At 47.5% G+C, this 14,584-nt stretch overlaps 1 protein-coding gene across 1 annotated transcript in view; it reads right to left on the reverse strand.

Moving 5' to 3' along the window:
* Nucleotides 1-620: 620 nt before the first annotated feature.
* LOC8028410 (MFS-type transporter SLC18B1) overlaps nt 621-14,584 on the reverse strand; it is a 40,706-nt gene continuing 26,742 nt past the window's right edge. Inside the window, exons 10-13 of the mRNA XM_029981566.4 lie at nt 12,428-12,523; nt 4,630-4,704; nt 863-956; nt 621-796 (exon numbers count right to left, since the gene is read on the reverse strand). Coding sequence (XP_029837426.2) covers nt 731-796; nt 863-956; nt 4,630-4,704; nt 12,428-12,523 — 331 coding nt within the window. The 3' untranslated portion in view covers nt 621-730. The remainder of the gene's footprint in view (nt 797-862; nt 957-4,629; nt 4,705-12,427; nt 12,524-14,584) is intronic.

Consider the following 14,584-nt stretch of genomic DNA (forward strand, 5'->3'; position numbering starts at 1 on the left):
GTGGGCCAAGGAAAGACAGTCGTGATTATCTCATTCTCCTATTTCCTCCCCTACTTTTTTTTGGTCTTTAAAATTATTCGTCTCTGAAAGGCGTATGTACTTTACAGCGCAAGGCCCCCCCCCCCCCCTCCTCGCCCCTTAAAAAAAAGAAAACTTGTTAATTTTTTTAACATTACAACTTATTTCTTTTTTAACGTCTTATTTACGCTGTATGGAACATACAATTTGCGCTTTCTGTGAGTCGCGATACCAAGATACGAGGCGTACGACAGCTATCATAGCTGCTATCTACAAGAGACGCTGCCCCTTGACTCAGAAAATTTCAGAATTCACTTCCAACTTCAGGTTTAAGTAACGCATTGAACTGAAACTTTCCCATCCTGCCTTCACTGCTGGGGATACCCTCTCGTGACATTTTAGCGTTCTACTGTTACTTCGGGGGGGGGGGGGGGGGGTTCATTTATCTTTGCGAAAAACCCCTATCCCTTTTCACGGACACACTCGGTGTGTGCGGTGCAAGAAAATGCATTTCAATGTAAAGTGTTGATTTCCGACGACAAAATACATAGCACAGTTCAAAGCCACACGACAGCGGATGAAAGGAAGTAGAAAGCCGCTTGGAGAAAACAACTTCCGGAGATTTGATGGGTTATGTTGCCAGGACAGTATCTTGAATTCAGAGGTGTTATAGGCAGCGCCCACAGACGGTCTGGGAGGTACTGCGTCATGTTCAGGATAAGAAGGTGTCCCTCCCCAGCGTCATCTCGGTGATCCACACCAGGAACCGAACGAGAGTCTGAAATCGCAGTTTCAGCGTGAGCACAGAAATACGTCAGCTACAAAAATTCTGAGAACGCGTTACCCATGACGCTTGGATGGTGAGCATGACGGTGCTGGTCGCCTTCGACCCTTGATTGTCAGTCACGTACCCAGAAACCAGCGATAGTACCAAGCCGCTGGAATAAAAAAAAAAAAAAATTTAAGTGCGAGCGTAACAGGAGCTGCAAGAGCGCACGAGCTCCGTGCTTTCAGCGTCCCTGCCGGGCATGTGCAGGCGTGCTCCAGCAGAGACATTTCGCTCAGAGAGTAGATACGATAAGTAGGTAAAAGTTTAAAGTAACTACATTTAAGCCATATTGGTGCTTAAAATCACTGTTGCCAGGTATTTGAACTTTTATCTGAAATGGCGGGAAACGGTTTTCTGCCCACCAGAAAGGTCCAAATAATCCATGGCAGAAAAAAAAAAAGAAAAAATGACGCCGTTTGAGCTTCAAATCACCTCATTTAAAGTTCAAAAGTGGCATTTTCGAATTGTAATGATTGCCAATTGAGACCGCCCTGCACTAATACGCGCCAAAATGTCTGCGCCCACAAGATAATCAGGACATGGAGTGTCGATACTCTAAGCGTAAAGGCTGGTTCACATTTTAGCGACCGACTCCGACACCACCGGTTTTAAGCCGCTTCTTGGCTGTTTACGACGAGCCGCGCGCAGCAGCACTGCCGGTTAAAAATCGATTATGACGGAGTCGGTCGTACTCGATCGCTACAATGTGAGCCAGCCTTAACTTAATCAGTGGGACTATTTGGAGTGTCCAGCTGGTGTGCTTATTGTGTTTTTACTTTTTCGATTTCCGGGATTTATGCTAATTGACACACTTGCGGCTGCTTACGACCGGAGAGGCTTAAAGCCGGTTTTAAGCCTCACGTGACTACTCACAGCCGGGCAGAAGGTGATAATCAGCCACAGGAGCCTTAAAACCGTTTTTAAGCCCCCCCGGTCGTAAGCGGTCGCAGGTGCGTGAACCGGCCTAAAGGCTGGGTCACACAGCATAGCTTTTTTGGGTTTCCTTACGTTACGTATTAGTCACAGAAACATTTTTTTTTTCGAATGTCACGTGCCAGGTTATCTCCTTGAACTGGTAGACACGTCTAGTATGCAGCACAGGTGACTCTCGACGTAAGCAGACGTAAGCTTTCGTAACGTAGCGTAACGTAAAAAAACGGGGCTTTGTGAACTAAGGATCCAGTTAGTTAGTTAGTGTGAACCAGCTTTTAAGCAGTCACAAGATACTTAAAGTCCGTAAACAGTTGCAAGTGCTCCGGTCCAAAGCACTTGCAACTGCTTACGACCCGGGGGGGGGGGGGGGGGGGGCTATAAACCGGATGTGACGCAGTCGGTCGTATTCAAAGCCATGACAAGTGTGTGACTCAGTTTTTATACTGCGGATAGCCGCGATTCTAGCGTTGTCACAACGGCGGCGCAGGGATGGCAGACGCCTGTTCTGCCCTAGCTCGCTTCTGCAGCCGGGGGGCGCAGTCGACGAAAGCTACGGCTGGCACGAGATAAGACCAGTGACCCCGGAAGTACATTTTACGAGGCGGATATCGAAGTTAATATACGTGACCACGGCTTTCTACCGAAGAAAGGGCGGGTATGTCCGAGGAAGTAACTCTTATTTATTTCGACTGATCTACCTTTCAGGAAGCTATTCTGCAGGGGTGATATGTTTTGGTGACAATAAAATTTCAGACGTTCATATACATGACCAGTTCAAGAACCTTGGAGAAACCGCACGAAAAGTGACATTGGGCGAAAGTTGTTGACTTCACAGGGTTGCCAGAATTGACTATTGAGACGACCACAGGCTCTTCTACCGAGAAGGAAACACCGTATACACCGCAACGACAAATTGTAGGCGCTGGCTAAAGCGGGAACAAGGATTTTAGCTTATCCCTCGGTAATAAAGTTGGGTGTACCGTCATAGCCGGTGAAAAGGTTTGACTTCGACCTACACACAGCAACGTATAACAATTACAACGGTGATGCAGCGCTGCATATGTGCTAAGTTACGCCCATGGATTTGAGGCAGAGCTGCGTCAGCGCTGTTCCTACTGTTCATTTAGCGTTTTAGCGATGCGATGCACGGGCGAACCGATCATATAGAGTTACAGTCACGGCTGAAGAGTAGACTTGTTACAGTTACATTTTTAATATTAAAGGAACAATTAGTTACAGTAAAGGCTCGTTTACACAGAATTGCGTTTTACTGGGTTAGGACTGCTTGCGTCATGCTGTTGCCATAGCGTCCCTAAAGGCCTATTTTACGCACTCGCGTTGAGTCCGACCGAGTGCAAAGGTTGCGATGGGAACAGCTGTCGGAAATAGCTGCGTCGGAGCCGACGCAGTTGTTTCCATAGCAACCCTCGCGCTTGGTCGGACTCAACGCGAGTGTGAATCGGCCTTTCCGACGAGCCAATAGGGAGTCGCTGCACTGCACGACGCAACTCAGCGCAACTCAGTCGACGCAATACGCCTCGCAAGTGGGCTCATTTTCGTCTTCTGCGCATGAGAAAGGAAGTAGCGGTGACGTCAGAATGCCGAGTCCTGATTGGCTGATCGCGACCCCCTATCGAGCGTCGTCTGCTCCTTTGCAACGTCGTCTGCTCGCAACATCGTCTGCGTGTGTTTCCTGCGACTTTCGGAGCGAACTCGACTTGGCCTTTAAGGGAGGGCAGACGAAATAACTCGAGCGGTACGTTGTTTTCGTCTAACAACTAGCAGACGCGCATCAAGGAGGGAGGTCAAAGGACTCACTGGCGAGGTGTCCCGGGGCGCCGAGGTTTGTTTGCTTAGTGTCCGCAAGTTCCCTCCCAAATACTTTTTACCTCCATTCGTGTGCGGCGAGACCCCTCACTCTTTTAACGGCGCCGGCGGGTTGGCGCAGTTAACGTCGTCTGCTTTACGTCTGCTAGTCAAAACGATGGCTGCTTTACCTTTCCTGCGTCTGTCGGAGATTCGCCGCTTTTTTACCGGCGAGAGTCACCGTTCCCTCGGGAAACAAGGAGATAACAAGAGGAAGAAATCGACCTCTTAATCTAAAATTGAGGTCAGCGATCAAAGTATAACACGGGAAGGGTTCACAAGGGTCGCGCGGGCATATTCCATTCAGCACGTCTGCCGGTCGTGGGCAGACGGTCGCCGAGTCGCGGAGTGCCTGCTAGGCCTAACTGCCCAGCTCGTTCGGTGAAATCGTCGCCGTTGGAGCTTTTTCCCGGTGTCTGTGGATCCAGCGTTCGTGTTCGTCGTGCTCTGTTTCAAATAATTTTTACTTTTTTTTTGCTGCTTGAAGTCAGGACGCGTGAGAAGCTCACGTAGAAAAATAAACGTCCGTGGGTCGTTGCGACCGCGACGCTGTCGGCCATGCTGACTTGATCGTAAGAAGTGCGTAACAGCTTCGGAGCTGTCGTAGGATTTCGCCGTAACCTGCGCAAAACTTACGAAAATTTCGTTTCGTGAACACGAATTTGTTCTTAAGTTTTGTCTTACGCACATTTTTGGCGTAAGATCGTTTCGTGAATCTGGCCTCTGCACTCCCGAAAGTCGCAGGAAACGTAAGACAGACGCAGACGACGTTGCGAGCAGACGACGTTGCAAAGAAGCAGACGACGCTCAGATAGAGGGCTCGATCAGCCAATCAGGGCTCGGCGTTCTGACGTCACCGCTACCCCCTGCGCAAGGAGCAGACGAACTTGCCCTCCGCATTGCGTGGACGAGTCTTTCGAGTTCAAGAGCTACTTCTCAGTTCCCCTCCACCTTTTTTTCTCTACAGTGTTTACGAAACGTACCCACAGTGGACCATCACGAGCACGGCGCAGACGGCAAGGCTGATGATCCGTAGGTCGTACGATTTGTCAGGCCACCTGGAAGGGTGTAAGATGAGGATGCCAATTTGAGGAATGGACACAACCAGGAGAAAGAGCTAGACGTCAGTTTTTGCTTGTGGGTTCGGTGATCGCGTAGAGCGAGATACGTTCTGTGGGCAGTAAAGTTCTATGATGCATGAAATGCAGTATTTAATAAAGATGCGTTCGTTTAAAGTTGTTTAAAAGGTATTAAAGCGTGGTTTCGGGGAGTGGAGAACCTTTACTTTTATCAATTTGCCCGGTGCATTGAAGGCGAAACTGGGTGCATAGGTCACGTCACATCAATTTTTCGGCTAGATTTAGTGGGGAAATCGGATTGATGTGTCGCATGGTAACACGTTACAAGTAGCGGCGCTACCGGTAACGCGTTACTTTTTTCTGTAACGCAGTAAGGTACTCGTTACTTATTCAAAACAATAACGAGTAACGTAGTTACGTTACTTATTTGTAGTAACAGATAACGTAGTTTCGTTACTCGTTACTTTTTCTTCCGATGACCTGAAAGAAAAAAAGTACACTTCAATTTTTTGCATGGTTTTATGCTTCGCTTTACCCTAAGTCCAAACGTCGGTGTAGAAGTCAGGTGACGTCAATACGTTACGTGAATTTTCCCGCCAAATTTAGCCGGGAAACTGAGTTGGTGTATAGGTCACGTGACGTCAGCTCATGCGACATCGATTTCCCGCTAAATTTAGCGGGGGAAGTGAATTGGTGCGTGGATCATGTGTCGTCAGCTTCATAGAGGTATTATAATATCAGCAAGAGGTTCAACTGGCGCTAGTGTTTGCGACTTCCGGGAGGCAAATTGAAGTTGACAGCAAACTTTTGCTGTGCTCCCTGTTGCATTTCTATGAAAAAACGCGCATGCATTTTGTCTCTTCGCCGGAAAATAACATAGTAACTTTTGTTATTTTGGTCGCACTGGATAGTATGAACTTTTATTAACATTTCAGAAGTGTAATTACTTTAGCGACATTATTTTTATTTACCAGTGAACGATGTTAAATTTAGCTATATTTCAGGACTAAACCTCCGGTCCATAGCAGGTATGTAAGAACGAGCGACGATTCTAAGCAAAATAGCAATCGAAAGGAATTTAGAGTTTTTTTCACGTTTCGCCAGCATTCCGGCCGGTGATGCTTATATATTGCCAATATGCAAGTCCTGTGACATATATAAAAATGACACGTTCGTGCATCTTTGCGAGAGGTTAAAAACATACAAAACGTAAAGAATAGAGTATGTGGCCTATGAAAGGGGTGTCTTTTTATTAATTCCTTTATTAATTCCCTTCCAGCGGCAGTCTCAAACGAAAAGATTTACAGCGCGCGTCCCTGATTTTGAGAGTGCAGATCAGTGTTGCCCGACTGCGCTGGTCTGTGGGTTTCCTCGTCAGTGGGCTGTAGCAGCCTGCATAGGCGAAATTCCGGACACTGGTGGGGTCTAAATTGCCGCGTTTTATTTTTTCTTTTGTGTTTTATGGCGAATAGAATTTTTTGTTGCTTTTATGAAAAAAACATCGAACAAAAACAAACAAATGAAAGCTATTTTGGTGAGTCTGTGCGAGACAGAACAAATGCAACTGCAATCTTTGTTTCATTTTATGATGATTTTTTTACGAAGCCATACACTCAGCCGTGTTAATCTACAAGGGTCTTAACTGTCGAAAATATTTTACCACACAGGATAGCCGAAATGCATAGGTATTCCTCGTTCACAACATGAAATTCAACGAGTCTCATCAATCGAACAACATATTTTACGTACCCCACGGTGCCGCGTTATCCAAACAGGATTCGAGAAAAGTTTCAAATAACACAGCATATCCAGTTTACAGTGTCGATGACAGTCACTTCATGAAGATCGGACGGAATCCGGCTTGTTTTGGGGCACGTTTGAAGAGAGCTGGTTTTTTGCACAACACCAAAGCAAATGAACGAAAGTGTCTATACATGCCTTGCAAGTGACATCTCCCTAGGGAACATCTAGGGAAGGACGGGGCCCCGCACCGTACTGGTGGTTGATTTCACACCGCGCGGATGCGCTTACCAAGGCGTAGGATGCTGCTAACGGCCCGGACATGCGTTAACATGCAATATATTTTCAACAAAAGTACCGTGAACTTAGGAAAACGTGCTGAGCTTACGATGATGACGTTTATCCAGTACGTGCGAAATTTTTCGGCATTGGTGCGATTGCGCTACGAGCAGAAAGTTTCGAAATGCCGCCGGCGAAGTTTTGACGCAAAGGGATATGCCTTGTCGCCAAAAAAAAGAAAAAAAGCTTAATTGCGCGCTTCATAATCTGACAAGCGACTCTAGGAGTCGCTTGTAGAAAAATTGTTACGATTTTGCGAAATACTGGTAAACGACGCAATGTTACCGTCATAGTCTTAACCCTAAAACAGGGATAAATCAAATGACGGACAAGAAACTCGCATTGTCTCAGGGTTTATATTATTACGTTTCCTAACCGGCTCTCCTGCATACTTTCGCTCCTTGCAAAGGTTATCATATCGCGGACGGCACAAACCGATGACCCGGCGGCTCGGCGAGCTTGCACATGGGGGCCGCCGATCGCCGTCGGGCCAGGCTCGCGGCGCGACACTCGCCCGGATTCGGCCGGGAGCCCTGAAGGTGCGCTCGAAGCGTGAAAACGGCGTTATGCAACGAAGGTCAAAGGCTATATACACCACGAACGAGCAAAAGCCGATGCAAAGGCGTGCGCGAACGTAAACAACGGTAGAAAAGTCCCGTCGTTCGCCGCTATGAATTGCGTCCCGCAAACTCGATAACCCGCGGCCGCATCTTTTTCCCGCCGCTCGTAGTTTCTCTAACTTGACGTCTACTCTGCCTCGCGGGGCATGCCGACGAAACGATCGGACGATCGTCGGGATACGGGGTAATTGCTACAGCCGAGCGCGGCGCAGTTTACCATTGCTCTCGCTGCGAAGGGCCGTCGAGTCAACCACCAGCATGGTAGAACCGGTGTTCGACGTCATGATGTGACGTAGGTGCAAGGCATGTATTGGGTCTATTCTGTCCAGTCTTGGGTAGTAACGCGTTACTGTCATTTCGTTACTTTTTCGGTAACTTGTAACTGTAACGAGTTACTTTATAAGAATTACTTTTTCTGAGGTAACGATGAAAGTAACGACGTTACTTTTGTCGTTACTTTTCAGTTCTTTATGAATAATATATCATTGCACGAGTATAATCTAGCTATTCTTTGCACTTTCCAGATTGTCTGTTCCGACATTTCGAGCGTCAGTTGGCCTTGCACAAACTTGGGAATACGTTCTTTCTTGCGAGTCACGACCCGAATATAGCCACGTTTAGAATTGATGGAAAAAAATAAGAAAATAAGAATGTAGTTATCTTTACGCGCCTGCTTGTACTTTGTGACTGAACACTTGCATCTTAGTATCTTGAAGCACTATCTCTGTTGCGTTATTTTTTTTTCTGCGCACGCTTGTTAATCGTGTGAATCAAACGTGAAACAACAATACACGCGGAGGGCACTTCGTAAGTTTCGTATTTCGATTTGCGCCCCTACTCCGGCGTGGTGTCAACAGTGGAGGCAAGATTTACTGTTGTTTGCGTGGGGTTTGTTCCTGATTTGCCGTGTACGTACTGAACTATTTCCAAGGGCTCCATGAACCCAGCGCAACCGTCAACGAGCAAGCAGAAAATGTGCCAGTGCCACCAAGGATAGGGATATCAGTGAGAACAAAGAACTAGCATGAACGGCGTACAGACAGTATATTTGGTTGTGGTGAACTGGGTTGCTAACAATTTGACCTCAGTATGCAAACTTTGCAACAAGGAATACTCCGACAACAAGTCTTCGTGTTCAAATCTGAGAAAACATATCCAGGTGAATTTTGGACTTTATTCTTTTTATAATATTGGCTAATTTTCAGCTAAACTATAAAGTTCGAATTTCCCGCTATGGTGAAAGCCTGACTGATTCGTGTCTATATTTTTTTTTCTTTCACACTAGTTTTTCCTCATTTTTTTTGTGTTATCGAAAAGTAACCGAAAAGTAACGTCGTTTCTTTTGAAAGTAACTGTAACTGTAACGAGTTACTCTTTTGTTGCGGTAACTGTAACGGCAACTTCGCTACTTTTTTTGAAAGTAACTGTAACTGTAACGAATTCTTTTTTAAAAGTAAGTTACCCACCAAGACTGATTCTATTCCCATACCCCGGACTCGACCCTATTAGTTATTTTTCGCGTAGACCGGTAACATTGTCGGGAAAGCTTTTCGGAGATTATCTCAACGGAAATAAGCCTCGAAGCACATCGATCATCCCGCGTCGCAGGCTGCTTGACGTTCGCTTTTTTCACTCGTTTTCTGCGAGGGCTGAGCAGGCTACGAGCCCTGGTATTCCATGGATCTCACAATGGAAGATAACACGAAAAGCGAACGCAGCGAAGCCACCGGTCTTCAAACCATAGGGCGTCCAATGGTTTGTAGACCGGTGGCTTCGCTGCGTTTCCCATGGGAGTGAAGCCTTTTTCTTTTTCTGCCTTTTTCTCAGGTAAGCTCGCTCTTTGCGAATTTCATAGAAAAAATGCACCACCTGTGGCCAACGCTGTACAAAACCGGAACGCGATAGGTTAAAAAACCGAATTTTGCGGTCTATTTAAAGAGCCTGGCCGCTTCTTAAATCACCCAGTACATTACCGAAAGTCAATTTCCGACTGGTTGCTGTCTGCTTCAATTTGCAACAGCACACTAGCGCCATATGAACCTCTAGCGTACATCACATTAGCTTTATGCACAGGTCACGCTGCGTCCTTTTTTCCCCCTAAATTTAGCGGGGATCACGTGACGTCAGGTTACGTGACATCAATTTCCCCGCCGACTTTGGTGGGGAAAGTTAATTGGCGTAGGATCACGTGACGTCAGGTCACTGACCTAAACATCAATTTAGTTTCCCCCTAAATTTAGTGAAAAATGCACGGACGGACAGACGAAATACTGGGATTGGGTTAAAAAGCATTTTATGCCTTAATAGCACTTTATTGAGGTGCAATGTGAAATGAACCTGTGCGCCGAGAAACTGTGGCAGAGGATGAGATGAGAGCGCGCGGGGACGGCAGAACGCTGCGAGCACTGATTGGAATTATTAGTCGGTAGACGCAAAACGTTCGTATTGGAGACCTTTGTCTCCAATGCGAACGCGTCGACGAGTGCAGTGGAGGCAAATGCAGCCTCTGTCACCACGGCACTTCTCCAACGCGTTGGAACGCGAAACGCCGGTGTAGTACGCCGAAATTGCTATCACTACGACAGTGGTTCTTGCGTACGCCGAAATCACCACGATGGTTGTTTTGGCGTACACTCTCAAGAAAAAAGGGTGTAAAATGGTGTGTCGTTACACCCTTTGTTCCATATGATACACCCCAAAACTTCAATTCGACGTACTTAGAGCGCCCTACAGTCAAACAGACGGCACAACATTTTACTAGGGCCTTGATAGCCGTGTCGTACAACTTATTAAAATAGCTAGTGTACGTTTTACTGAATACAAAAGAATAATCGGGGTTTTCTTGACCCTACCGTAAAAGCTCGGTGTTTTCTTTATGTGGTCTTTGATACGTACTTTAGCTATTGAATACGTTACATCGCACCGTTATCAAGCCCCTCGTAAAATTTGGGGCCGTCTGTTCGACTATAGGGCGCTGTGCGGTCGAAATGAAGTTTTGGGGTGTATTATATGGGACAACGAGTGTAACGGTACACCCTTTTACACCCTTTTTTCTTGAGAGTGTACGCAATAACCACTACCGTGAGCACGCAATGACCACTACTGTCACACTGCAGGTCGCTCTCTAGTGTTACAGTCCACGGAAGCTTCAGCGACCACAAGTTTGGACGCCGTGCACGATGACAGCGACGCTCGCGTTCGCCTGTGTTTTTCGCCAGCATTTTTACGACCAATCTCGAGAACCGCGACATGCAAAAGCATGACACTCCTACTTCCTTGACATCATTTGTTGCCCCTTCCTGACCACTTTTGTTTTATTGCCGAGATGGGACACTAACACACACGAGTCGGAGACGGACTTCATGGCACCATCGTTGTGGTGCAATTACGGGCGGCCTGCAGCGTAGTGGTCCAAACAGTTCAAAGGCGAGAAACAGCCAATAAAATTTTTGCCATCGAGCGGCCGTGGTTTGGGCGACGGGTGTTCCTATTGTTTTATGAAAACACGTTTGCTATGCACCCGTTTCGTCAGCACTGACGTTTCGTGGAAACTTGCTTCGTGAAGCGCACTTTCCCGCAACATTTAGGTGGCTTCACATCGCTTGTTGCTGTAGTATTGATTGGGGGTTCTCACAACCGTGGGTTGCATCTCTGAGGCGCCCGTGGGTCGGGGCGCCCGTCCTGGGCCAGAACCTCGAATGACCTAAGCTTACAACAGGCCGCGCTCTGCCCGGTTACCTTTCGCTTCGCCCCGCTCGGGAAGTTTTACTATAATGCCGGGCTCAATATTATGGCAAGCAGTCAAAACCCTCAAAATTGTGCAAACAATCATTAGAAAAAAGAAAAAAAAAAAGTTCCCTGGCTGGAAAACGTTGTTTGTTCCTGTTTCCGCTAAATGCAAAACAACTTTACGGCTTTTAATATTACTAAAGTAGGCCAAATAAACGTGTTTTTCAATCATTTCATCTCCCATTTCCCTAAGAAGAAAACTCGGCGACGGGCAGTACGTTACTTGTCTCAGTCGTCGGCCGCTCTTTACGGAGAATTGGGTGTGACTTCGGCGTTGAGGATAATAATTTTAGGGTACCGAATTTTTTTTTATTGTAGTTGCTTTTGCGAACGCCTTTTCTACTACGGTAACGGTTTCGGCGTACACAATAATGACTACCGTAGTGTTTCTAGCGGAGTAGGTGGGTCAGCGTCCTAGACCGGCGTCCGGCGTTTGGCTCTCGCGTTCTAAGTTCTAACGCCTTCGACGAGTGCGGTGGACACAGAGGCAGCTAGCTTTAGGTCTACCCACTAATCCCTTCAACCAGAGCTCGGCGTTCTGACGCCCGCCCTCGTCTCCTCCTCTTGGTCAGTTTCTCGGCCCATGCAGTCACTGTCAGCCTTGAGAGCCGCAGGCCGTGGCTCATTATGCTCACGATTCTTTTCCTCATCCTCGTGATTCGACTTCAGCGTTCTTATCGGCTACTGTCGTATTTTCATTTGCTTCGGAACGATAATAAGACACTCCGAACTCGTCACGCCGTGCGTTCCTTTGGTTACCAGTCTCTATAGTTGTCGATCGCTTAAGGGTCGTTTTAACGGCATCGAACGAAGAATACTCATAGGTACGATAAGTCACCTAAAAGTCACAACGGGGAAACTAAACTCACACTCATGGATAGTAACTCTGGACACGCAGAGGGGACTCATATGCGGCAATCTTTTCTTGGAAGCTTGGTTTTTATACATAAATATTACCCGTTTTTTACGGGTTATTTTGATTTTTCGTAGTTCGACGACCCACTTCCACGTGACCGGTTTTCAAGCCTCCCGTGACGGCTTGCGACCGGCTGCGCTGTTGCGGAGCCGGTTGTAAGTCGTCAGGGAAGGCTTAAAGACCGGTTTTTAGCCTCCCCGGTCCTAAGAGGTCGCAACTGTGTGAACGATCCTTGACATTTTAAGTGGAAAGTAAGTGAAGTAAAATGTGTACGACTTTATGCGACTTATATACGTACGTTGCTGAGCGAACGACCCTTGCGATGACAGGAAGGAACTGGCCAGCTACGGCGAGACCGGCGAGTCCAATCCCGAGACGGGTCAGCCACAAGTTCCTGAAAGAAGTGCAGCATTTTGTGATATACATTTGCTCAGCTAGATCTCAGATGGCAAAATTTGTCCCCACATTTTGAAAATATTGCGACATTTTTGAGCCTTTGGTGTATTGCTTTGAACCACGACACCAGACAAAATATGGTGGAATCTGGGAAGAAATGCCTCGTGACGCCAAGCAACTAAAACGCTACCGGTGCCGCGTTAAAAGAGAGTCTTCGTAATGCGTAGAGGAGCGAACGCAAGCGCCGTGCGTTTACGTTAGCGTTGCGTGCTCCACGCTGCGCACGCGCGTCGTCGCCATGCGCCAATATCAGATCGAAGTTTGGGTTACGCGCACGCTAACGCTAACGCTAACACAGAGTGCTTGCGTTCACTGGTATACGCAAAGCCAAAGCTCACTAAAGTAGTCAGCGACTGGTGGCTCAAGCCATAGACTCGATTAAAATATAAACGTGGTGCCACCAATAGAAGGGGACAGTCGTATTAAAAAAATAGCTTAGGGAAAAGCAATCTACCGGGGAGTACACATAAAGGCTCTTTCTTATTTTATCAAATTATTGCCACGCGCGCCTCCGAGCGAGGGCGCCCGTGGTGGAACGGTTATCGTGGTTGACTTCCGCGCGTAGGCGCCAGGTTCGATGCCTGATCGCGGATATACCTTTTTATAGCGTAAGCTACGCTGGCCGAGGTTAAGCAATTTCGCGTGGCTCCTGGAGAGCCGTGCTGCGCAGAGCTGTGACAGCCGTGCTCGAGATCATGGCTCGCGCTGTCCGGTTGTTCTGGGCGGCAGCTTGGTTGCTAGGTTGCTTGACACATAACAGCACAGCGCGCAGCTTAACTGATCGGATCCCGAAGTAGTCACATAATGCGTATACCGTGTGTGTGTCATTGAAACAGCAGTAAGCATGGTAATCAAGCTAACTCTAGACAACCAGGAAAGCTAAGAATAACCAGCTGAACCTAAGCTTACGCTACGTATATCCTGGCCGAGCTAAGCCACTGTTTTTTAGGGGCGAAGCTCCTTAGGGTCTAGCCTTGTCCGTCCGGCATCCGTGCTCACATCGATCTTGCTGGCGCTCGTGCTCGTGAGCTCACGTGCTCACGTGCTCGTGCAGGGCAAAAAAAAAAAAAAAATGAAAAAAAGAAAAAAAAATGTTTGCGCAGTCGACAGGATTCAAACTTGTGCGGGGAGACCCCAATGGATTTCTAGACTACGGGACGAGTAGGGGCTCCGAGATGTCGTAGTAACTCAAGAGCTGGGGATGTCGTGGATGAAACGTGGCATGTAGCCGCTCAACGTCTATACAGGAGAGGGCGCTGCAGTCAAGTGCGTATATAATCGCGTTAAACTTTGCATGCATCAGCTCAACGTTTATAGACGAGAGTGCGCTGCGGTCAAATGCTCAAATCCGTTTATAACCACGTTCCATACCATACATTCTTTTTGTGACATGGATGAAAACGAACGAAAGGCTCGGCATGCTGCGGCTCAGCGTCTACGCAGACAAGCACCACCAGAGCTTCGCCCCAATCAACATCATTCACCACGTGGAGATGCAGTCAATTTTGTTTTGTTTCTATAGATGTCACGTTCAGGCAAATTTGAGAACCCTGTTGCTTGCTCGAGGTCCAAAGGTTCTGCGTGCCGAACCTTTTAGGCCAATCGTTCCAGATGCCCACGCGTGTACATAACGCGCTCCGCGTGGCGAGCCGCAGTCAGACTCGACCCTACGCTCCATCCTGCTATTTCACCGACATCGACGCCTGCGACGCTAGCGTTGTTTTATTTTGTTTTAGGTAGAAGTTCGCCCCATCAAACGCCTAGTTTCCTTCAGTCATTCGTCTCCTCATCTATTGTCATTCGTGACAGTTTGGTAAAGGTGCGGGGTAACGCAATCTATGCCCACGATAGTTCCGAAGACGATCACGATGGCTGTAAAGGCGACGGCTTCAAAAACGTTCAAGGATGTGACATCAACGAGGACCTCAACTACGGCCTCGAAAATGACCCGGACTATGAACTGGACAATGCTACTGGCTACGACCTCGACGATAACACG

The sequence above is a fragment of the Ixodes scapularis genome, unplaced genomic scaffold (genome assembly GCF_016920785.2).
Source record: "Ixodes scapularis isolate PalLabHiFi unplaced genomic scaffold, ASM1692078v2 PGA_scaffold2__306_contigs__length_199485367, whole genome shotgun sequence".
Classification (NCBI taxonomy): Eukaryota; Metazoa; Arthropoda; class Arachnida; order Ixodida; family Ixodidae; genus Ixodes; species Ixodes scapularis.